This window comes from Caenorhabditis elegans, chromosome IV (genome assembly GCF_000002985.6).
Source record: "Caenorhabditis elegans chromosome IV".
Taxonomy (NCBI): domain Eukaryota; kingdom Metazoa; phylum Nematoda; class Chromadorea; order Rhabditida; family Rhabditidae; genus Caenorhabditis; species Caenorhabditis elegans.
Genome location: NC_003282.8, coordinates 13,750,232 through 13,770,543, shown reverse-complemented (window position 1 = coordinate 13,770,543; position 20,312 = coordinate 13,750,232). Strand labels below are relative to the sequence as shown.

The 20,312-nt window shown below is 30.1% G+C and overlaps 1 protein-coding gene and 92 non-coding genes across 97 annotated transcripts; 49 read left to right on the top strand and 44 right to left on the bottom strand.

The window, feature by feature from the left end:
• Positions 1 to 46: 46 nt before the first annotated feature.
• On the bottom strand, positions 47 to 20,211 carry sorb-1 (the record flags this gene model as incomplete). 5 transcript variants are annotated; one of them, NM_001372957.3, is made up of 13 exons in its annotated part: positions 47 to 361; positions 1,017 to 1,256; positions 1,369 to 1,679; positions 3,347 to 3,551; positions 3,807 to 3,965; positions 4,601 to 4,727; positions 8,627 to 8,764; positions 14,509 to 14,853; positions 16,316 to 16,416; positions 17,210 to 18,063; positions 19,371 to 19,501; positions 19,917 to 20,121; positions 20,170 to 20,211. In NM_001372957.3, the coding sequence occupies 13 exons, from the start codon at positions 20,206 to 20,208 to the stop codon at positions 193 to 195; spliced, it is 3,024 nt and encodes a 1,007-aa protein (NP_001360603.1). The 5 variants fall into 5 exon arrangements, 4 of the variants coding, with proteins under 4 accessions (NP_001360603.1, NP_001041035.2, NP_001360609.1 ...); NM_001047570.4 differs by having other exon boundaries at positions 49 to 361; positions 1,017 to 1,250; positions 20,170 to 20,210; NM_001372958.2 differs by lacking the exons at positions 8,627 to 8,764; positions 14,509 to 14,853; positions 16,316 to 16,416; ... (2 more) ...; positions 19,917 to 20,121; positions 20,170 to 20,211 and adding exons at positions 4,803 to 4,913; positions 5,829 to 5,934 and having other exon boundaries at positions 193 to 361.
• 21ur-6216 lies at positions 354 to 374 on the bottom strand. The gene has a single exon (NR_057418.1).
• 21ur-5931 lies at positions 434 to 454 on the bottom strand. Its single transcript, NR_057417.1, has one exon.
• On the top strand, positions 592 to 612 carry 21ur-9512. Its single transcript, NR_057416.1, has one exon.
• On the top strand, positions 595 to 615 carry 21ur-5870. Its single transcript, NR_057415.1, has one exon.
• Positions 1,253 to 1,273, bottom strand: 21ur-6056. The gene has a single exon (NR_057414.1).
• Positions 1,910 to 1,930, bottom strand: 21ur-14880. Its single transcript, NR_057413.1, has one exon.
• 21ur-5145 lies at positions 1,911 to 1,931 on the bottom strand. Its single transcript, NR_057412.1, has one exon.
• 21ur-8189 lies at positions 2,069 to 2,089 on the bottom strand. Its single transcript, NR_057411.1, has one exon.
• Positions 2,280 to 2,300, bottom strand: 21ur-6631. The gene has a single exon (NR_057410.1).
• 21ur-742 lies at positions 2,562 to 2,582 on the bottom strand. The gene has a single exon (NR_057409.1).
• 21ur-7034 lies at positions 3,010 to 3,030 on the bottom strand. The gene has a single exon (NR_057408.1).
• Positions 3,621 to 3,641, top strand: 21ur-11282. Its single transcript, NR_057407.1, has one exon.
• On the top strand, positions 4,040 to 4,060 carry 21ur-8720. The gene has a single exon (NR_057406.1).
• Positions 4,559 to 4,579, top strand: 21ur-14526. The gene has a single exon (NR_057405.1).
• Positions 4,563 to 4,583, top strand: 21ur-708. The gene has a single exon (NR_057404.1).
• On the bottom strand, positions 4,961 to 4,981 carry 21ur-12356. Its single transcript, NR_057403.1, has one exon.
• On the bottom strand, positions 4,964 to 4,984 carry 21ur-12408. The gene has a single exon (NR_057402.1).
• On the bottom strand, positions 5,341 to 5,361 carry 21ur-2017. The gene has a single exon (NR_057401.1).
• Positions 6,179 to 6,199, top strand: 21ur-6299. The gene has a single exon (NR_057400.1).
• On the top strand, positions 6,399 to 6,419 carry 21ur-3943. Its single transcript, NR_057399.1, has one exon.
• Positions 7,243 to 7,263, top strand: 21ur-2575. Its single transcript, NR_057398.1, has one exon.
• 21ur-15187 lies at positions 7,413 to 7,433 on the bottom strand. The gene has a single exon (NR_057397.1).
• On the bottom strand, positions 7,795 to 7,815 carry 21ur-647. The gene has a single exon (NR_057396.1).
• 21ur-14016 lies at positions 7,941 to 7,961 on the top strand. Its single transcript, NR_057395.1, has one exon.
• 21ur-11009 lies at positions 8,011 to 8,031 on the top strand. Its single transcript, NR_057394.1, has one exon.
• 21ur-7820 lies at positions 8,012 to 8,032 on the top strand. Its single transcript, NR_057393.1, has one exon.
• On the top strand, positions 8,242 to 8,262 carry 21ur-2584. The gene has a single exon (NR_057392.1).
• On the bottom strand, positions 8,466 to 8,486 carry 21ur-13370. The gene has a single exon (NR_057391.1).
• 21ur-6972 lies at positions 8,469 to 8,489 on the bottom strand. The gene has a single exon (NR_057390.1).
• Positions 8,898 to 8,918, top strand: 21ur-1692. Its single transcript, NR_057389.1, has one exon.
• On the top strand, positions 9,247 to 9,267 carry 21ur-4393. Its single transcript, NR_057388.1, has one exon.
• Positions 9,365 to 9,385, bottom strand: 21ur-236. Its single transcript, NR_057387.1, has one exon.
• 21ur-3871 lies at positions 9,366 to 9,386 on the bottom strand. The gene has a single exon (NR_057386.1).
• On the top strand, positions 9,479 to 9,499 carry 21ur-2693. The gene has a single exon (NR_057385.1).
• Positions 9,480 to 9,500, top strand: 21ur-11556. Its single transcript, NR_057384.1, has one exon.
• 21ur-12818 lies at positions 9,732 to 9,752 on the top strand. Its single transcript, NR_057383.1, has one exon.
• 21ur-9830 lies at positions 9,733 to 9,753 on the top strand. The gene has a single exon (NR_057382.1).
• 21ur-10256 lies at positions 9,735 to 9,755 on the top strand. The gene has a single exon (NR_057381.1).
• On the top strand, positions 9,736 to 9,756 carry 21ur-1730. The gene has a single exon (NR_057380.1).
• On the top strand, positions 9,932 to 9,952 carry 21ur-2760. The gene has a single exon (NR_057379.1).
• 21ur-3781 lies at positions 10,304 to 10,324 on the bottom strand. The gene has a single exon (NR_057378.1).
• On the bottom strand, positions 10,505 to 10,525 carry 21ur-11738. Its single transcript, NR_057377.1, has one exon.
• Positions 10,506 to 10,526, bottom strand: 21ur-3394. Its single transcript, NR_057376.1, has one exon.
• Positions 10,519 to 10,539, top strand: 21ur-15649. The gene has a single exon (NR_057375.1).
• 21ur-13069 lies at positions 10,653 to 10,673 on the bottom strand. Its single transcript, NR_057374.1, has one exon.
• On the bottom strand, positions 10,654 to 10,674 carry 21ur-6376. The gene has a single exon (NR_057373.1).
• On the top strand, positions 10,794 to 10,814 carry 21ur-1715. The gene has a single exon (NR_057372.1).
• On the bottom strand, positions 11,135 to 11,155 carry 21ur-9668. The gene has a single exon (NR_057371.1).
• 21ur-12204 lies at positions 11,280 to 11,300 on the bottom strand. The gene has a single exon (NR_057370.1).
• On the bottom strand, positions 11,285 to 11,305 carry 21ur-5244. Its single transcript, NR_057369.1, has one exon.
• Positions 11,427 to 11,447, bottom strand: 21ur-9298. The gene has a single exon (NR_057368.1).
• On the bottom strand, positions 11,432 to 11,452 carry 21ur-3514. Its single transcript, NR_057367.1, has one exon.
• 21ur-4392 lies at positions 11,433 to 11,453 on the bottom strand. The gene has a single exon (NR_057366.1).
• Positions 11,436 to 11,456, top strand: 21ur-3913. Its single transcript, NR_057365.1, has one exon.
• 21ur-3572 lies at positions 12,041 to 12,061 on the top strand. The gene has a single exon (NR_057364.1).
• On the top strand, positions 12,042 to 12,062 carry 21ur-15629. The gene has a single exon (NR_057363.1).
• 21ur-6901 lies at positions 12,095 to 12,115 on the bottom strand. The gene has a single exon (NR_057362.1).
• 21ur-6918 lies at positions 12,096 to 12,116 on the bottom strand. Its single transcript, NR_057361.1, has one exon.
• 21ur-10511 lies at positions 12,220 to 12,240 on the top strand. Its single transcript, NR_057360.1, has one exon.
• On the top strand, positions 12,487 to 12,507 carry 21ur-1516. Its single transcript, NR_057359.1, has one exon.
• 21ur-1129 lies at positions 12,767 to 12,787 on the bottom strand. The gene has a single exon (NR_057358.1).
• 21ur-15664 lies at positions 12,768 to 12,788 on the bottom strand. Its single transcript, NR_057357.1, has one exon.
• Positions 13,207 to 13,227, top strand: 21ur-5918. The gene has a single exon (NR_057356.1).
• On the bottom strand, positions 13,536 to 13,556 carry 21ur-8890. The gene has a single exon (NR_057355.1).
• On the top strand, positions 13,748 to 13,768 carry 21ur-5090. Its single transcript, NR_057354.1, has one exon.
• On the bottom strand, positions 13,924 to 13,944 carry 21ur-1817. Its single transcript, NR_057353.1, has one exon.
• Positions 14,238 to 14,258, top strand: 21ur-7553. The gene has a single exon (NR_057352.1).
• 21ur-6397 lies at positions 14,366 to 14,386 on the top strand. The gene has a single exon (NR_057351.1).
• On the bottom strand, positions 14,979 to 14,999 carry 21ur-14266. The gene has a single exon (NR_057350.1).
• 21ur-6271 lies at positions 14,980 to 15,000 on the bottom strand. The gene has a single exon (NR_057349.1).
• Positions 14,984 to 15,004, bottom strand: 21ur-14591. Its single transcript, NR_057348.1, has one exon.
• Positions 15,255 to 15,275, bottom strand: 21ur-1850. Its single transcript, NR_057347.1, has one exon.
• Positions 15,638 to 15,658, top strand: 21ur-10278. The gene has a single exon (NR_057346.1).
• On the top strand, positions 15,639 to 15,659 carry 21ur-7916. Its single transcript, NR_057345.1, has one exon.
• Positions 15,880 to 15,900, bottom strand: 21ur-12241. The gene has a single exon (NR_057344.1).
• On the bottom strand, positions 15,883 to 15,903 carry 21ur-337. The gene has a single exon (NR_057343.1).
• Positions 16,291 to 16,311, top strand: 21ur-7408. The gene has a single exon (NR_057342.1).
• Positions 16,292 to 16,312, top strand: 21ur-6363. The gene has a single exon (NR_057341.1).
• 21ur-7647 lies at positions 16,487 to 16,507 on the top strand. The gene has a single exon (NR_057340.1).
• Positions 16,763 to 16,783, top strand: 21ur-6876. Its single transcript, NR_057339.1, has one exon.
• Positions 17,173 to 17,193, top strand: 21ur-10516. The gene has a single exon (NR_057338.1).
• On the top strand, positions 18,134 to 18,154 carry 21ur-7560. The gene has a single exon (NR_057337.1).
• 21ur-9608 lies at positions 18,597 to 18,617 on the top strand. Its single transcript, NR_057336.1, has one exon.
• 21ur-1930 lies at positions 18,734 to 18,754 on the bottom strand. Its single transcript, NR_057335.1, has one exon.
• Positions 18,768 to 18,788, bottom strand: 21ur-894. The gene has a single exon (NR_057334.1).
• Positions 19,027 to 19,047, top strand: 21ur-3032. The gene has a single exon (NR_057333.1).
• On the top strand, positions 19,261 to 19,281 carry 21ur-13708. Its single transcript, NR_057332.1, has one exon.
• Positions 19,264 to 19,284, top strand: 21ur-9968. The gene has a single exon (NR_057331.1).
• On the top strand, positions 19,339 to 19,359 carry 21ur-1366. Its single transcript, NR_057330.1, has one exon.
• Positions 19,662 to 19,682, top strand: 21ur-1676. Its single transcript, NR_057329.1, has one exon.
• Positions 19,665 to 19,685, top strand: 21ur-7538. The gene has a single exon (NR_057328.1).
• 21ur-10408 lies at positions 19,871 to 19,891 on the top strand. The gene has a single exon (NR_057327.1).
• Positions 20,212 to 20,312: the final 101 nt, after the last annotated feature.

Genomic DNA, 20,312 nt, shown 5'->3' with positions numbered 1-20,312 from the left:
TTTAAATTCTCTAAATTTAATTGTCTTTTCGAAAATGTTCAGATGCTTATTCGGTAATTATTTTATTGAAAAAATAAACAAATCTCACAATTAATGCAAATAGTAAGAATTCAAAAAAGAAAATTGAAAAATCATATAACAAAGTGATACGTAAAAGGGATTTCATAAAATCAATCAATAAATTCCAAAAGTTCAATGACGTTTAACATAATTTCCAGGGAAAATTCCAAAGTCTCCGGTTCGTAAAGATGTACCAATAAACCATCCATCATCACACTTTTCCACTACAAAAATGATATCGTTCGTGTACAATTGGAGTTCGTCTTCTTTTTGCGGTTGATATGGATATACGGCTCGGTACCTGGAATCATAGAATCATGAGCAGTATTTCTTGAAATCTTATCACTAATCATGAAACAGTAACTTTTGAAAATTTTTGCATTTAGGAGAACGAATCTGGAAAACATTTTCCCCCATTTTTGAAAAAAGTTTGAAACTGTAGAAATTTGTTAAGCGCAAAAAATTATATTTTTCTTGGAATTTTGCAATGTTTCTCAATGTTATTATTTTCACTTTAATCTTTTTACATACTACTTCATGTGAGTACCAGAAAATGTCTAGTTGACCTTGCAGGAACAAAAATGCCTGCCTGTCTGCCTAGCCTGCCTACCAACTGCCAATAGAAATGTTAACAAAAAACAGAATACTTTGAAGTTAAATATTTTGAATCTTTCAAAAAACAAAGTGTTCTGGCTAAAATTAACAATTTTTCAAATTTTTTTTCCTGTTTCAGACTATCTACTAGAATTGTACTTGAAAAGTATAACTTATTTAATTTGATAATTTTATTTAATTTTAAATTGTATCAGCCCCATTGCCACAGGCCACAAAACTCGGTGGCCGAGTTTTCTCTTTTCACGGCCACATTGCAAAAAGACAATTAGTGACTCTACCAAAAAAGTATCATTCTTTTTAAAAAATTAAAAAAAAATTGCCGTTTCACAAGTCCAACTTACATCTCGGATCCTTTCGGAATAAGCGAAGCGGCATTCATGAGAATATTCGTATCCTTTTTCGGATTTTTCGGCTCGTCATTCAGTTTTCTGTACTGATCCATATGCATCGGTGGCACTTCTTCAACAACTTTTTCGCGTTCGTATTCAATTTTCTTCATTCCATAGTTTGATGGCTGTTGTGTGCTGGTTTGAGTATGTGTAGGAGGGAATTGATTTTGATGTGGGTTTAGGGACCTGGAACTTCAACGAAAGTCAAATTGTCAACAAAAAGTTAGTTCAAAGTTTAATAACTTTTTGAAACAGTAATCAATTTTTTAACTCTTTTTTCAGAAAATGTTCTAAAAACACTCACATTTGCAAATTAGAATCCGATCCACTGGGTAAATCGAACCGGACTTTATTATTAGGCACTACCGCTGCTTTATCATAATATCCCTGATTACTTTGCATTATCACTGTTTCATTTGGCTTATACACTTGATTATACACTTGATCCTCAATTTTCGGAGTTTTTGGCCGATTCGGGACTATTGTTGGGATGTGTTGCTCCACTTGTTCAATTGGTTCCACATAAGAAGCTGGGAATATTCCAACAATTCCAATTTGATTACTTCCTTCCAGCCAATTCGAGTCAATTTGACGGCGGCGTGTGATTATTTCTCCCTGAAAATGAATTTTTGTAAAATTATCTGTATTGCCTGGAGGAGGGGAATTAAAATAACCAATATTTTCAAGTAAACTCTTTGAAACAGTAAATTTTGATTAAAACACTTTTTTGTTCATTTTATGATTTTTCAATTTTATAAAAGAGAAATAACATATTTATAATTGTTTACAGAAATTTTTAAAAGCCGATTAAATAAGTTGAATTATTCACAAATTATATATGAAACTATTAAAACCAGATGTTCTCAACTGAAATATTCAAAAGCCACTATTGATTAGTAAAGAATATGAAACAGTAATTTTTTTAATTTTAGAATTTTAACAGATTATTTTTTAATCTGAAGTTTTATCAATATGGGGACAGAAGATTGTATATTAAGCTTAGGGAAACTTATTTTGAGGCCAAATTAAAGTAACGGATGCCAATATTGTCGAATAAACTGTTTGAAACAGTAAATTTTAACTAAAATATTTTTTGAACATTTTTTTTATTTTTCGTATCATATATGAGAAATAAGAGATTTATTATTGTTTACAGAAATTTGAAAAGTGAATTAAGGCCGTTGAATGATTCATAATTTAATATATAAATCTATTAAAACCAGATGTTCAACTGAACTGAAATATACAAAAGTCCCTATTAATTTGCCAAGAGTATGAAACAGTAAGTTTTTTAGTTTGAGAATTTTATCAGTTTTCTTGATTTAAAATCTACAGTGTTAGCAATGTAGGGGTTGAAAATTGTACATAGGAAAATTTTATTTTCAATGATGATTTTGGGGTTTTACTCGTAACAATTCACAGCAGCTCACTAGAAGATTATAATATTGAATTGTAACAAACTAAAAGAAAAATACCGAAAAAACATAAAATTATGAATATCTGAACACCTACATTACATTAATCAATATTAGTTCACTTTTATCAAGTCAGCAACTTGAAACAGTAAAATTTTCAACTTTTAAATGAATTTGTTCGAATTGAAAAAAAAGTTCCCGAAAGAAATTTTTTTAATTTCAATAATTTTATATGATTGAAAACAACCTGAAGTTTTGTACAAAGTATTGATATTAAAATTTTTACGATCAGTTGCAGCCGAAAATTAATGAAGTTATAAATAAAACTATTAAAAACCCGCTTATTTTTATCAGATTAAAGAAAAAAAATTGAAGAAGTAAAATTTTTTGATTTCGTAGCAATTTATGATGTATTTGTACAGTTTAAATTAGAAATTTCATCAATGAAAGGTGTGACATTACATATCAATCTAAGGAAAATAGTTTTCAAAAGTGGTTTTCGATCCAAAAATAATATTCTACACTATGAAACTACTAGAAAATTGATCAAAACGATTATGCGAGGCCACTATTATCAAGTATACTATTTGAAACAGTAAACTCTCAACTTTCAAACAAATTCGTTCATTTTTATGAATGCGAGGGGTAAAATATTGTGCTGTCAGTGAATTTCACTTGTCAGAGATGATTTTAAAAATTTAATTCAACAACATTTCATTATGATTTCTTGTCCCCTTCTTATTTTCCAATGTTCACTTTAAACTACCTTTCAGGTAGTTTAAATAAAAGATGACAAAAAAAGATTATATTCCGAAAAGCTAAAATAAAAGCACTGACACAGTATAAAAATATTTTTGAAAAACGCACCCTCTTCAAACTCAATTCAGTGTCACTTCTAGCAGTGAATGGATAAATTGCTCTCATCTTTTGACTATCCCCTTGATTTCCAGTATTAATTTGAACATAAGACGTTGGAAATATTCCACTTCTTCCATTTCTCTCTCCCTCCATCCAATAACCATCAACTTCACGAATTATTCGAATAATATCACCACGGTTAAGTGGAAGTTCTCTGGAAATTTAGAAATATTTTTTACTGTTTCAACAACAAAGTTTCTATGTACTCATCAATATTGCGAAGCGGGTTTGCTTTGATGTTAGAAAATTGAAAATTTATTTGAATTTTTAAATTTCGAAAACGTTCTGCGGAAGTTTTCAATAAAACTATCTCACTGCTTTTTGGAAAGATAGTTTTTAAAGGTTCGTCCAAATCCCCATATTTTGATATTTTCAACCAAATAAATATTCTTTTCAGTTTCTTGCAAACCTCGCACTCCTTGGCTCAAATTTATAAACTGCTGTTGCTGTCATAACTGGCTGCGGGGTATAATCTCTATGTGCCGGTTCTTGAATATCACTGGAAAAATCATAGAGAAGACTATTCAGACGATCCATATTATTTTGAAGAGATGGCGCAGATGATGGGCTGAAATTTGTGGAAAAATAAAAAAAATACTGTTTAAATATTATCACAAGATGTGAAGAGTGTTCAGACAATGTTTGTGTAGCATTATAATTTAAAACCTTTTTATCGTAATTCCAAACATTTTTCTGTAACAATTTACTCTGAAAATCAAACAAATCGGCACTTTTATAAATATTTTTCCAGATAAAATGTTTGAAAATTTGACAAAATTTTTAGTTTCAATGAATAAAGAAATTCAAAAAATAAATCGTTTGCAAATTAATCTTTAAAAAATCATAAAAAATTTGGAAATATTCATAATTATTTTTAACGGTTATATTTTATTATTACAGTCCAATTATATCCTTTGAAGGAAACATCCCTATTATCTCTCGTTAATAAGGATAATGTCTAATTTGGCACACCTGCATACCTGCCTGCCCTCACAGTAACAGTACCTACACGAAAACTTAAGTTTTTGACGTTTACTTTAAAGTAATATTAAGATTAATGTGTTTCACCATCCCAGGAGTCGCCTATTAAAATTTAAGTTTTTGAAAAAAAAAAACTTCTGTTTCATAGTTGAGATATATTAAAAGTAGCAAATCCTATTTTTAGTGGGCTGATTTTTCGGAATAACACCAATAAAAACTTACATAAAACTATGTTTCCGTTCTTTTTCTTTTCTCAACTCTTCTGCTAATTTCTCTGCTTTTAATCGTAACAGCTCTTCTTCATTCGACTGTTTTACTCGTTCTTGATTATTATATTGATCATTTGGTCCTGCAATTATTTTAAATTAATTGTTTTAAAAACTAAAAATACAAAAGAAAATTGTTAGTCACTGCAAATGCATGCCTTTCATAATTGGTTGAGACTTTGACCGTTTCCATGTTGCATCGATTTGTTGAAGGTACAGATTTAGGCTTTTTGTTGTTTCATCAAGGTTATTCGTGATACGGATTAAGTCTGAAACACACATTTTGTGTAATGAAAAAGGTTAGTAAAGTTAGTTGACTAATAAAAGATGGGACTGAATAATAAATATTAAATTTTGAGCTATATTTATAGATTCAGTGAAACAGTAGGTAATTGTGTTTTTTTTAATTTTTTTGCTTCCAAATGTAGTCAGAATCCTAAGGAACAACTGGCAACAGTTTCTGAATTTTGAATTTCAAAAAAAAACCAAAAAAAATCGAAAACAACGCAAAGTTCTAATTTTAGCGGTAATATCTCTGTTTGAATTTGCTCCAAAACTACAGAGCTATGACCAATCAGCGAAGTGCCCTCCCACTTTGAACCAATCATATGGAGTGGGCGGAGCTCGAAGACGCTGATTGGTTTAAAAGTGAGAGTGGTTTCTGATTTTGGAGGAACATTTTGAAAATAATTTGAGGAACAACAAAGAAAAACCTCATCAGGATTATTTATTTTGAGTTAATTATATGTATTCAGTGAAACAGTATTTCAGATTAAAATAATTTTTTGAAATTTCTTTATTAATCCTAGCTTCCAAATGTAGTTATTATCCTTGGGAACAACTGGCAACTAAGTATCCAAATTTTGAATTCCCGAAATACCAAAAAAAAAATCGAAAAAGTAGAAAAACCCAAAATTTCAATTTTCTCTATCTCTGCTTGAATGTGCTCAAATACATACACAGATAGACCAATCAGCAAAATGCCCCGCCCTCTTTTAACCAATCAGGAAACATGGGCGGAGCTTGGAAATGCTGATTGGTTTAGAGTAACATTTGAAAAAAGTTTTTGAAAGTTAAATTTTCTTTCTCAAAGCTATTTTCAGCACTCAAAATTGTTTAACATTTCATTTTCAGCTTTTGCAAAATTTATCATTGGAGCACATTTGCCTCCCACAAATCCCTACCCAAACTATTCTGAGACCTCTGTCGTTGTGAGTTCTTGATCTTCATATTCTCGTAAATTGCATCGATTTCCTTGAACTCGACATCTTTTTTCGGCAAATCACACATCATGCACGGAGTTCCAAATTTGTTAGTAATTGTGTTATTAAAATGTTTCATTGAACATCGTATCGGACGATTATCTTCGTCCAAAAAACGATATGAGGGCAAATGGAAATGTGGTGGAGGCTTTTTGAAAGGAAGGGTGCGTTTTGAATGTTGAAGCCTAGAAGTTTTGGAAATTAAATTTGAATTTAATACGTTTTTTCTGTTTCAATAATGCGATAATATAAAATAATTATGTTCTCCATAGTTCAGATGTTAGATAGGTGAATAATTTAAATTAAATTGAATGTTAAGTTTGCAATTGTTCCCAAAATACGGTCTCGACACGACAATATTTGGTGAAATGCAAAATCACTTCGTATCTTTAAGGAGTATTGTGAATGTCTGCAATTTTTGAAAAAAAAATCTTTAAAAAATTTCACCGTTTCAAACTCCTGTGGTAAGCTTTGAACAAGTCTGCGCATAGTTCATCGGGTTTGTCTCATTGAATTGTGTTCACCCCTTTGCTCTTCATTTTTTCTATGAATGAACAGTTTTGATAAAATAAAAATGACCATTGAAAACCCTCAGCAACGAGTATAGGAAATTACAGTACTCCTTAAAGGCGCAGACTTCTTTGCACTTAACAGAAATTAATCGTCAGTTGATACCGTATTTCTGGGTATAAATGGAAACATTTTGCATCTGGGATGTTTTTTTCAAAAAACATTTCTTTAAAAAAACTATTGTTTCAAAAAAAAAATTTGAAAAAAATTAACTCACCACTACTATTAATACTAAACATTATTGTAGAAATCTCCCAAAATGACTACAGTCTTTTTTTCAAGGAAGACTCAAAAAGGAGGAAAAAAGGTCTTTCTTATGCACAGATGTGTGTATTTTTGGTGGGACTACTAGAGATATGAAAGGATGCGAGAAAATGGATGAGAGACCGAGAGAGACAGACACGTTATTCAATTCAACTGCCAAGCCCGTTTTTTTGTCTTATGAAGCTTTTGAGGAGCAGGAGGGTGAGAATAAGTGAATAATCTAGACATGAGTACTCTTTATTTGGTGTTAGGAAAAATTAAAAAAAAACTAATTGGAATAGTTGAAGAGTTGAAAATTAAACAAGTTCTATGAAACAGTAAATTTTTTATTTTGAAATTAGAAAAAAAAAATTTAAAAATTTACACTTTTTGTTTCAATATTTCAATCAAAAATCATGATTGAACATCTGGTTACAACTCAATTGAATAAAAAATTTGAAAAAATTTTTTTTTTACAGTTTCAGATTTATTTCTTCAATTTTGAACAGAGAAACATAATTGATTCCACGAAGAGAAATTTATGGTAAAATTAAAAATTAAATCTTTATGGAAACGTTCTCCGAACTGAAAAAAACAAAGAATTGAAAACACAAGTTAAAAAAAATTGAAGAAGGTGGTTTTTTTTAGAATAATGTGTGAATTATTCTATTCACTGTAAAATTTATGGAATTGCAGCATCTAAAAGAAGCAATATTAATTCGAAAAAAACTTTCATGTTTGAAATACTGTTAAGAAAGAGTAAGTTTTTTTTTGAATTTTCAACAATTTTTTGTCCCTTTTGTAGATTCACATAGTAAAAATCTTGAAGAAACGTTTTTTTTCCATTTTTACAGATGTCTTGCCCTTGTTAATTAAAAATGAGATCTTTGTAAAAAGATACTCGAACCTGAAACAAACCCAAGAATCAAAAACACGAATTTTAACAAAATTCAACAAGGTTTTTTTTTGAATATCTAAAAATTGTTAAAGTCGCCATTATTTTTTTTCTAATTTTGCAAGTTCAGAATATAAAAAATTTACATTTAAAAACAATTTTGAAATCAGTAATTTCTAAAAATTTGGAAAATTCTTTGAATCAATATGTTTACTATTTCAGATTATTTTATTCATTTTGTGAAACAGTATTTCAGATTAGAATAATTGAAAAATAAAACTTGTTGCTTCTGGCTCCTAAATGTAGTCAGAATCCTGAAAACTTAGTTTCGAACCGAAAAAATTATGATGCATGCTTCAGGTTTGTAATAAAAATATAATCGATTGATTGTCAAAATTATGAAAAAAAGGAACAGTTAAAGGAACAGTTAGTCTTGAAAAACGGAAAAATAACGATTTTGAAATCAGAATTACTTAAAAGTTCCAGATCTTAAGTTTCTTCGGCGCAAATGTAATTTTCTGTTTTAATTTTATTTTTTTCACGAGACTAAATTTAAAAAAAACATTATTGGGCATCACCAGTATGTTTCAGGTCGTTTATAAAACATCAAATAAGTTGCTTCGATGATACAGATCTTTCACATATAGAACTTGAAGAAAAACAAAAAAGCAACAGTTAACAAATTAAATAAATTTAGTTTGATAAAAAATATTGAAAACATAACTTTTGTCATTTTCAGAACTATTTTTTCAGCATTAAATCTCAAAAAAGAGTGAAAAATGCATAAATGCGTTATTGTTAATTGAAAATTCAACTTTTTCGAAAAATCTGGTATAAAATATTTGAAAATATTGAACAAAGGGAAAAGAGGAGCACTGTAGCAAAAAAATATAGGTATTGAAAATACTTTTGAGAAACAGTAATTTTTTTAATTTCCAATTTTAATGCAAGTTAGTATTCAGACATTAGTAATATGAACACCAAAACAACTGTTTTAATATAAAATGCTCACCATGCTCCAAACTATCAAAATATGACGAAGGATGGTCTGGGCGGTGTTGATTGAAACTCAAATTCTCACGGCTTCTTCCCAAATTTGATGCAGTCGGTGTAGTCCTACCGATTCCGTCGGTAACGTTGCTAGGGTTGACTGAAAAATAAGGGTGATAAAAAACGGATAAAGTAAGAAAAGCAAAGTAGTAACATTTGTTTTAATTTTTGTCAGAAAATTATTACACTGTTTCAAGTGTCTGTTAAAAACTTCGAATAAAACTTTGAATTGTTATGTGTTTTGTCAAATTGTCCAAATTTGAACCATTTAAATTCCAATCTATATCAGATTTTGTTGAAATTTTCTCAAAAATTGCCAAACTTAAAAAAATACAGTTTTAAAAATAGTTTTTTTTTCACAAAGTGCATTATTTACTCTGCACAAAAGTGTGCTTTTGGATAAGGAAAGAAAAAAAGATTGGCAGTGAAGAGTGTGTAGAGATTTGAAGGAGAAATTGAAAAAAAAGAAGAAAAGGAAAAGATGAGTACACCACGACATTTGATGGTATTATTATTTGGGAAAAGAAAATAATTTTCAGTTTCAATGAACTGTTATAAAGTGTAACAATTTTTGATTTTTAGTGAGTTTATTGGAGATTGAAATGTTAAAAAAAACCAAAATGTTTTATGACAATGTACAAAAAACGAAAACTAAATAATTTATTTTGGAATATTTCAAATTTTCAAACCAGCGTAAAATTCCGAAAACAATGATGAATCAATAAATTTGAAACAATGTACTCGAATCATAGATAATATGAAACCGATACAGTTTCACATTACAAGTAAATTGACAGGGGTTTTTGTTAGTCAGTTGTAAATTTGCCTTTATGATTTGACTCAGCGAAAATTTATAAATAAATTCGAGAATGAATTTTATATAATATGAAATAATAAAGTACTTTGGACCTGTCAGCAAAAGAGATTTGACTATAATTAAAAACTGAGTTTTCAATTTGAAGGAGAAAGATAAGTGCACCACGAAATTTGATGGTATTATTGCTTGGGAAATGAGAATAATTTTCAGTTTCAATAAGCTGTTATAAAGTGACGTGATTTCTAGTTAATTGTTGGAATGGCGAAAATACATTAAAACTAAATTAAATAATTTGGAACATTTCACATTTACAAACCAGCGTAAAATTAATTATTTATACATACTACAGCCAGATGAATCAATAAATTAAAAAGTACTCGAGTGATAGACAATAGAAAACCGGTAAAGTTTCACATTACGAGTAAATTGACAGGAGGGTTTGTTAGTCAGTTCGTAGTCTACCGTTTTACCGTTTAACTCAGCAAAAAATTTATAAATTATTCAAAAAAAGAACTTTGAAATAATACATGTTTGATAATTGGAATCTGTTAGCAAAGCTATTTGACTTGAATTAAAAACTGAGTTTCCAATTTAAAGGAGAAATTGAAAAATGAGTGCACCACGATTAAAAAGTTTGGAATTTTTCAAATTTTCAAACCAGCGTAAAATTCAGAAAACAATTTGAATTTACGATTAATCCAAAAATAGAAAAAAAAACTCGAACCATAGACATGAAACTGATACAGTTTCACATTACAAGTAAACTGGCAGGACTTTTCGTTAATGTGTGTGTGCTATACTTTTCACTTCAACAAAAAGTTATAAATCGTAACTCACTTCACACCGACCATTAAAAAAGTATATGTTCATTATGGAATACTTGAAACAGTTAAATTTTCTCGAAACTCCTAAATTTTGAAGCGCATGCATGAATAGGATCAGTTATAGGATCAGTTAATGAAGTGCGATTTTTTTAATTGATAAAATTAAAGTTTGCTTCAAAAAGTTGAGAAATTTCTGAGTATCTTCGATCATAACAAGGTAATTGAAGGAAAAATTATAAAATACTCATTTAGGAACAATGAAACGGTAAAAGGTTAAATTTCTGTGGGCTCTAAAAATTTTTTTTTCAAGATTTCTCTAATATCCAGAAAAAATTATTTGTTTTATTGTTAGGCAATTCCTTTTCTAAACTAAAAAAGGATCAACTGTAACAAACATATAACCTGTGCAAAACAGATACACTTAAAAAATTAGAAAATACTTTTTTTACTACATAATAATAACAAAGTGGAAGTTCAAAAAAAAATGTTAAGACCTAAAAATTCATAAATTTAAATCTAATACTCCTCAAAAACAGGCCTCCAACTAATCCTGTTCAAAATGCGCGGACACATTTTCCAAGATGTCATGGAAATTATTAAAAGAATAAAGAGACACGGGCGGGGTGAAAGCCAAATTGTCTATTTGTCCGTCACATAGAATGTTGCACTAGATGCTCTTGCTCCTTGGCTCCTTCTTGTTTGTTTACTCAGATCGCCGCCGCGCAGGCAGGGACTGACGCCTTGTTGAAACATTCTTCCTCTCTCTTTTTCTTGATCAATCACTGATTTTTGCATGAAATTATGTGTGTAAAGCACTAGAAATAGGGTTGTTATGGGATTTAAAAACTGATCGCCTGATCGAAAATTAGTGTAATTTAACAGAAAAATGTGAAGCAGAGAGAAGATCGGATTCCGCTACGATAGCTTGTTCGAAACAACAACATTAATGTAAGGCATTCAAATAATAGTTATAAACTTTTAATAACGTTTGGACATCAAATTATATTCAATTTAGTGGTATTTTATAAACCGACACACTGAAACAGTAAGAAATTAAAAAAAAATTGTGTTCTGAAATAATATACCGTTTTACTATTTTTTTTTGTTGTTCAGCTGCAAAATTAATTTGGTCAACATAATCATCAAAATCAGCAATGAATTTAAGTGCAACTTTTGTCACATTAGTGAAAGAGTCAATTTTGAAATTTATATTATGCGTTCGCAAAAACGAGTACTGAACGTTACCTACTGTGTGCACTTTAAAACACAAAAATTTCTAAAACATCATATTTTCCGTTAAATTAACGATCGATACTGATTTTTTTTTTGAAATTTTGGGCTATCAAAATGCTGAAAAATTAAGCAAAAGCTGTTGTTTTCAAAAATTCAAAAGTACGGAAAAATCATAGGAAGCTCTTCTTTTTTCTTTCATAAAACTGTTAAGCATGATCGAAAATAACAGAAAATACCAAACAAAGTATGATAGCTTAACCGGAAGGTTATTTTAAAAAATGCTGAAATTAAGCAAAAGCTGATTTTTTCAAAAATCCAAAAGTATGGCAAAATCATGATGGAAAGTTGAAGTGAATCAGTTTCCCAACTTTAATAATAATATGAAAGTAGGTCTTAAGAAAAAAAAAAGCAGAAAAAGGAAAATAACATTTTACACATTTAAAAATATTATTTCTACTGTTTCAAAAACCCTACATAACGTGTTCTCTTTTGTTAGTAACATTCCTGCGTTCGCAAGACTTGCTACGACCATTTTACAGTTATATGAAACATTTAATTTTGATTGAGTTTTGTACGAATCACCAATAAACATAAATGCAATTTTCATAATATCAATGAAACAGCAAATTTTATAATGTTTTATCGTGAGTTTGTAAAAACCGAAAACTAGATGTTAAATGTTTTTCTGTTTGTTTTAGAGTGCGAAATATCATTTCAGATTATAAATTAAGTTAACATTAGACAAATTTGCGTAACTAGTAGCAATCAGTGTTGCCAAGAAAACAAACATAATTGTTCTTTACAAACATAACTGCTTCTTTAGAATTTACAAGAGTTCTAAAAAAGAAAAACCAAGTTTTAAAAAAAAAATTTGCATTGCATCTGTTAATAAAATATCTACCGTTTCAAAACCTCCAGATAAGTTGACGTCTGGTTTTAATATTTTGCTGTGGTGCTTGAACTTATCTCTGTAATGCAAACGTCAGAAACCAATGAGAACTCGTTAAAAACTTTAACAGTTCAAGTTTCTCTATGAGAAAATGCAACAGAAATCGAATGAGAAAAAAAGTGTTTAAAATTTGTTTAGATTTTTTATTTAAAAACTTTAAAATTTGTTTCAAAGAAATAATGTTTTTACGCTACGCCAGAAATAATACAACCCATACCTCCCAAAATGTGTATAAACGCCGAAATCACAGTCCCATAAGAATACTATACAGGGAATATTTATTGACCCATCGACAACAGATTAGCAATAGAATTGAATGCAACTTTTGTCACGTTAGTGAAACAGTCAATTTTAGAATGTATTAGTGAATGTTGGAATGTTCATTGAGCGTTTGCAAAACCGCTTAACTAGGTGCTAAATGTGTTTGTAATCATTCTAAAATGGAACATTTTTATAAAACTGAGGTTAAAATCAAGTTAACTATTTTTTTGGGAAGCTTCAATCTAGTGGCAATCAAAATGCCGGAGATCGCGGCGAGATCGATGTTTCATTTCTAGAAAGGATGGTTAAATGAATCAGTTCCTCTGCCTCTTTAGATTTAACAAGAATTCTGAAAAAAGGAATACCAGGTAAAAAAATCATTATGCATTGCATTTGTTGATAAAATTTCTACCGTTTCAAAATTTCTAAATAAGTTGAACCTTTGGTAACAACTTTGCTTGGATAATTTTACTTAAAAACTATCAACAGTTCAACTTTCTCTATGCCTGTGCTACAAAAATCCCCTTTTTTCTATAAATTTTCTGAAACTGTTTCTCAAGACTATCTCTCTTGTTTCGTTGAATATACTTTTTTTCATTTGATAACTTTATAAAATAGTTTCAATGAAAATAATTTCTATTGAGTGATTCAATTTAAAAGTTAGTTCAACTTTTTGAACATTAGTCAAACAGTAAAGTTTAGATTTTTTTATCCTGCGTTTGCGAAAAAGGAAATGATGTGTGTTTGTTCTCATTTTTTTAGATTGCAAAATTGTATTTTGTTTTTCAAATATTTAAAAATTCTCGGATTATTAATCACTTATTTTCTCACTTTTCCTAGAAACACTGGAATGGTATAATGCATAACTTCGACAGTGAATTTAAGCCCATAAAATAAAAATAAAAACAAAGACAAAATCCATTTTGCATTGTATTTGTTTATAAAAATTCAACCGTTTCAAAACCTCAAGATAAGTTGAGTTCTGAGTATCAACTTTACTTGTATTAGATCAACTTCAAGCTGAACATGTCATCAGAAAACCGAAAAGAATCATTTGCAATTATTTTCTTTATGCCAATGCTACAAAAATCCAGTGCTAGTCTCACTTTTCTTTCAAAAGAAGAAATAACCTCCCAAAATATTGTTATTACTTCTCAATTTTAAACTGTCTTCTTTTTGTCAAATGTGCAAAGGAATCACTAATAAACTAGAGTTCACCTTCTTTTCACATTAGTGAAACAATTCATTTTAGACTTTTTATTGTGAGTTTCCTAAAACGTGAAACTAGGCGCTGTTTTTTATCTGATCGTGCTAGAATGCGATACTTTATAAAATTAAGATTTTACAGTAAGTTAACATTTTTTAGAAAAATTTTGGATATTTAGCCATCAAAACTGGCGGATATCTTGGAGGGACCCCACTAAGCACGTATTTTGCGGTTTCTGTTTCACTTTTTCTATATATATTAAAGAATGACATAATAAGTCACTGCATGAGTAGATTTTCACAGAGTATTAAAAAAAGGAAAACAAAAAAAAAGACTGCGTTGCATTTGTTAATAAATTTTCTACCGTTTCAAAAGCTCTAGATAACTTGAACGCTGGGCATCAACTTTAATGAAAGATTGAAAAAACATTCTTTTAAAAAATTCCATTTTGTTTTGCTTTATGTCAATACCAAAAAAAATTCAGGGTACAAAATTCAATAATAGGCTTTTTAATGCAAATAGAAAAAATTTCAAAATGAGAAAATAAACCCACTAAAATGTTGTTCTTTTCCTTCATTCGAACCGTCTTCTCCCTTTCTATGCATTTGTTTGAACATTTTCCGATACCATTGTGACATATCTTCATTTCGTTCCGGTGATGAATCGGGGCTTTGTTGAGGTATTTGTTGGTGTGAACCAACAACAATAGGCTCATCCATATTAGTACTCATTACCGACGAGCTCATTGATGTGCTCATTGGCTGCTGCTCTGTGTATGTTTGTGGAGCAACAGCAGCAATTGGAGCAGCAGCTGTAGTTGTAGTAGGTGTTGTTGTATGGGAAGGCCAAGTGGAAGTGGTGGAGGAAGACACTGGATATGTGTCCGAAATCGAGCGGTCTGCAAATGCCAACTTCCGCTCGTTCTTATGTTTGCATAAAACAAGCGTGGATATTATTTTCTTTGTTTTTAGAATTTGTAAATAGAATTTCTTTTTTTTTGTATTATGTTTTATTAAAATGTATATCAATCGAAACTATCGTCAAATTAAAGAAAATTACAAAAAATGCAAATACAAAAAATAAATCTGAAACAATTTTATTTTCTAATCAAATTATGACATTTTTTAAATTTAATTTCCAAAATAATTTTGTCGAACTTGTTGAAACAAAAATTGAGATCGTGATGAGAGCCAATGAAAAAACTATATGTGCCTTTAAAGTTGCATCGCAGGATATAACAAAGTTGTAATATTTTGTATTAAAAGTACTTTTTGTTTCAAAATTTCCTAATTTTTGTAAAGTACTTCTTTATCTACCGCATTAAACTCATAACTATTAGAACTTATTCATCAACTCACTGAAACTGTAAAAAAATGTTGGCTAAAATAAAGAAAATACGTTTTGCTTTTTTTTTCGAATTAAAATACAATTAAAATGCTTGCAAAGGAATTCTAGAACTTACTTTAATCACCAGTCCGAGTTTTATCACATTTGCACAGAAATTTAATCAAAGTTTGGAACATGAATTACTTTACTGTTTCTATAAGTTTATCGATTTTTGAACTAGTGACCGATAACGATGTACCTTGCGAATGATCTATTTCACCAAATTTGAACACTCTAGAAAAACATTTTTCGGTTTCACAACAATTTTAAGAAATTTTAATAATAAGATGAGAGAGTTCGACTGCATTTTTTTATTGCAAAAGTATGCAAAATAAATCTGAAACAATGTTTTTTCTAATTGTGAAATTCCATTAATTTCAAAAAATTGTGCTTTATAGGACTTGTTGTGACTAAAAAGGCTCCCATCTTGGTGAGACTTGTTTTGCAATGTCATGATATTTTGCATTTAATTTCGGTTTTAAAATGTCCGAATTTTTGCAATGTCGCCAAAATTTGGAACAGAAATATGTTCTTTCAAAATTCAGCGTTGAGGTTTCCACTATTAAACTCATAACAGTTATAAAATATCTACGAATTCACAGAAACAGTAAAAAAGTTTCGCCTCAAAAAAATCAATACGAACTTTTTGTAATTTTTTTTCAATTACAAAATAAGGCAAATGTTTGCAAAAGAATTTTCAGGATTTATTTTGAATAAAATCTTTGAAAATTCATAGGCAAGCAATCAAAAACTATTATGTTTGTAGAGTATTCACAACTGAATTTTTTTTTCAAATTTTATTTTAAAACCTAAATTTCATTGATTTTTCTATAATTTATAAATTCTAGCACTCGTGCGTTTTTTTTTTTAAATTTTCATTAGTAAAAAAATTAAATTTTTTTTCTGTTTTTCTGCAAACTTAAAATACTTTTCAAATCAATATAAAAAATTGGATCTGATGATTTAATCGTTACCGTGTGATGCACTTTTTGGAGTTGGCGGTGCTTCATAAGCATTTTTAGTTGTTTCAATTGAAGATGCAATTTCGAAGGCTTGGTTCAGTGAGTCGTTCAAGCTGAAATTTTTTTAAAAATTGGTTCCTGTTTCAATGAAGTATTAAAAATATTTTTGTATATCTATGCTATTGTGAATACAGCTTTTTTTGATACTAAACATTTTCCGGAAGAAGTGTAACACTGTTTTGAGTATTTATGAAAACGATTTTAAAATAATGCATGCTATCTTCACCTCCTCATGTTTATTTTCCTGGCGAATATAGGTCAAATTTTGAACAAATCAATAATATTTAATTGCATACTAGTTTCTTACGTAATTTCAAGCATCTATGCTGTGCATCAAATTTTCCAAAAAATTTCTGTTTCGTTTATTTCATAAAGAATGTGAAATAATAACATTTTCAATTTTTCAGCTCTTTTGACTTTTGAAACAATTATTATTTAAGCATAAGGAATATTATAGGCTTTTTGTGTTTAAAATTATGAAGTATATCAACTTGGTAGTACGATAGAGTTAGAGTGAATATTGAAATGTATAGTTGAAGTAGTCAACTACCAGAACTTTCAGAACAAAATTCACAGACTGTCTTTGGGGTCTTCTTGGTAAGAAGTTTTTGGCAAAAATACATTTCAGAAGCTGGTGGCTGATTACTTCAACGTTCCATTTCACTATATTTATCGTATTGCCAAGTTGATACACTTCAACTTAGAACAGTTGGGGTTTTGTTGAATAAAAAATTTTGAGTTTGAAAATTTCGAAAAATTTCTCCTGTTTCAAGTATTCTACATATTAATCGATCAAATAGATTGTGCAATTTTCATTACATATGTTCCACGAAAACATCAACTCACCTATCATTTTTGAATCCTTGTTCTTTATAAGACGGAGTTGATGTCATCGGCGATCGATTTTGCTTCTCCTCAAAGCTGGCTCCAAAAAATAAATTGCTCGGCGATTGACTCGCCAAGTTGGGTGATGACTTGGAAAGGTCAATTGCCACTGGTTTATGCTTCCTTCGAATAGTTCCATAATGATCCGTCGAGCTTGTAGAGTAGGGAGCCGGGGATTTTGATTTTACGAGAAGTTGGGAACTTTCCAAATCGATAGATCTCTTGATTTCACTCTCTTTTTCTGGAGAAAATGGTGGAAAATTTGTTGGTTCAAATTGTTTAGCAACAGGAGCCACGTGGCCAAACGGTGTGAGTTCTGAATTGAATATTGAGCTTGATGGAGGCTGAGGCTCAGGTTGTTGATTCTGCTGATTATTTCCATTTTTCAAATTTTCAGTCGATGACGTCATCACTTTTTCAGACAAAGATACACACGGTGTCTCACTTCCCTCTTTCAATTCATTTTTCTCTTCCATTAACTTTTTCCTATATTGCTCATAGAGATGCCGTTGCTCGGCTGCCGCAGAAAATCCAGCAATTTCTGAAGATTCTCCAAATGTCGAGATACACGAGGAAATAATTGATGCACTGTCATCAATGTCGAATTCTCCGAGGTGATGACGTGGATCGAGCGCCACGTCATACGGGATTCGGTAGGACGTTTTTTGAGATTGCTGGGGTTGAGAGGGGGCTTTGGAGCTCTGTAGGACCTGAGCCTGAAGGGCTTGAGCAGCAGAGTGTGGAGGCTTTGTGGAAGGAGGCACTGGTGGTTTCGACTCATTGTGCTTTACTTGACTGTAACTGGCCGGTGGAACCTGGAAGTTGCAAAAAATAATTCTGCTGTTTCAACTTCATAACATAATGCGAAGATGTTAATAGAGTCGGTCTTTCAAATTTCCCCGCTTCGAATTTCAAGTAACTGATTTTGGCATTCCGTTTGCAAGAAATTGGAGGTATCAACACCGAATTGAATAAAACTTTATAATTTTATTGATTTTCCTGGTTAGAATCAGTTCTGCGCGGAAAATCTTTTCAGCAAATGTACAAACCTACGTATTTTAGTTTGGTGATTATATTTTTTTTGTATCAAAAATCATTACAGAAATGTAGGACAAGGTTTGTTCTATGAGTTCTATCTGATAATGATATTTATTTTTTCTGCAAAGTTCGAAAATTATCTCAAATAGTGCCTGAGTTAGGGTTTGCCGTGAAACTTTTTCAGCAAATGACAACTTTCAGACACTATTTGACCCAATTTTCATAGAAAATTGAAAAAAAAAAAATAGAAACCACAATTTTTTCTGTTTCAGGAATTTTATGTCATGACAATAGAACAAGCGAAAAATGTTTATTGGTTTCAATCTTCAGTGTGTCGCAACAAGTCTAAGTAAGAGAATAAGCACTAAATTTTTTAGAACAACATGAAATGTCTTGGCGATTTTTCAGGTCATTTGCATTTGCAAGTTTTAAAAAGTACTCAAAACATTTTTCCTATAAGTTTTCCTATCACAAAAAAATAGTAATGTAGTTTTCATAGACAACACGAAAAAGTATTTTCATTGTTTTAAATTTTTGCAAATCTTCAAACTGTACACAAAATTTTAACGTTTTTTAAAACAATTTTGCGTAAATTTTTATCTACATAAGGATTTTTCATAAACTTCCCGGAATGTACAATTTTCAAAATAGAACTGAAAAGTTGTGTTTTCGGAAAATTAAAAAGAAAGTTCTACTGTTTCGTGAAAGCCATTTAGGACATTTACAATTTTCCGGTTTGATCTGATCGGTTTGTTCTTTTTTAACTTAAAAACTGTTAAATTTTTGAAATTTCGTATATAGAAGCTATTATTACTTGTGAATTGTATTTCTGAAAAGTAGAAAACTTCAAAACTCAAAATAATTTTGCTCATATTTTACAATTTTTAGTGAAGCTTTAGTCGATAATAATTTCTAGAAAAAAACTCACGTGTTTCACTCATAGCTTGTAAAAAAAGCCAAAAAGAAAATAATATCAGTAAAAAATGGTCAGTAATAACTAAATTTAACTATTTCAGCACATTGTTTTCAGTTTGAAAAGTTCGTTGCTTTATTGTATCGCTGTTTTTTTCAAAATAAAACTCACTCCTTGAAAATATTTATTTGGATTGACAGGACCATCAAGTACTCTTCCCATATTATGCTTGTTAAGATGTGGATCCACATATCCATTTGGTTCGTATACTTTTACATTTTTGGCCCAGGAAGGAGTTGAGTCTGGAATTTATTATTTTATTGAACATCAAAACATTTGGATTTTTTGAATATTGCTGGTTAGGAGAGACATCAGGAGTTGTTTTCCGCAAAATCAGAAAAAATTATACAAAAAAAACAGTTTTAGATAGTTTATAAGACTACTTCAAAACTTTATTGTTACTGTTTGCAGCATTCGGACAGAAACCAAAATATCTTACTATTAATAGAAAAAATGACAAAAATCTAATTGCAAAATTGCTGCTTCATCTTCCAGGTCCGTCGAGGTACCAGGTCTCAGCCAATCGTGTATTTGTTGACTATCTTGTTGACTAACATTTTTTACAGTTTCAAGGAATTCATATGAGCTATGTGTTACTTTCCGAAAACTATTATTTCGTAGCTTAATACATAGAACGCCTAGAAAAACAAAACTCACCAACAGGCGGAGGCGCTGGTTTCTGATATCTGGAACTATTTCCAGTTGGTGTCTTCATATCCAACTGCCCATGTATCACATTTCTCAACGCCGCCACATTTCCCTTCGGTGAGAATTTATCAGAATCTTCAAAGGTGTCAAAGTTGTAGGCATCTGCTGCAGGATTTAGATATTGACCAGATGGCTGTTGTGGTTCTGATGAGTTCTGGAAATTAATTAGGGATTGTGGAGTAGATTAATTGAAAGCTCTTACCGCCAGGTTTGACCCGAATGGATGAGGATGATGCATCATTCCTGGAATATGGGAGTTTGAAGAATTGTATAACAAAATAAAGGAAAGAATAAATGAAAAATGTGAAATACGGAAGACTAATATGTTCTGTCAGAAATGGGATT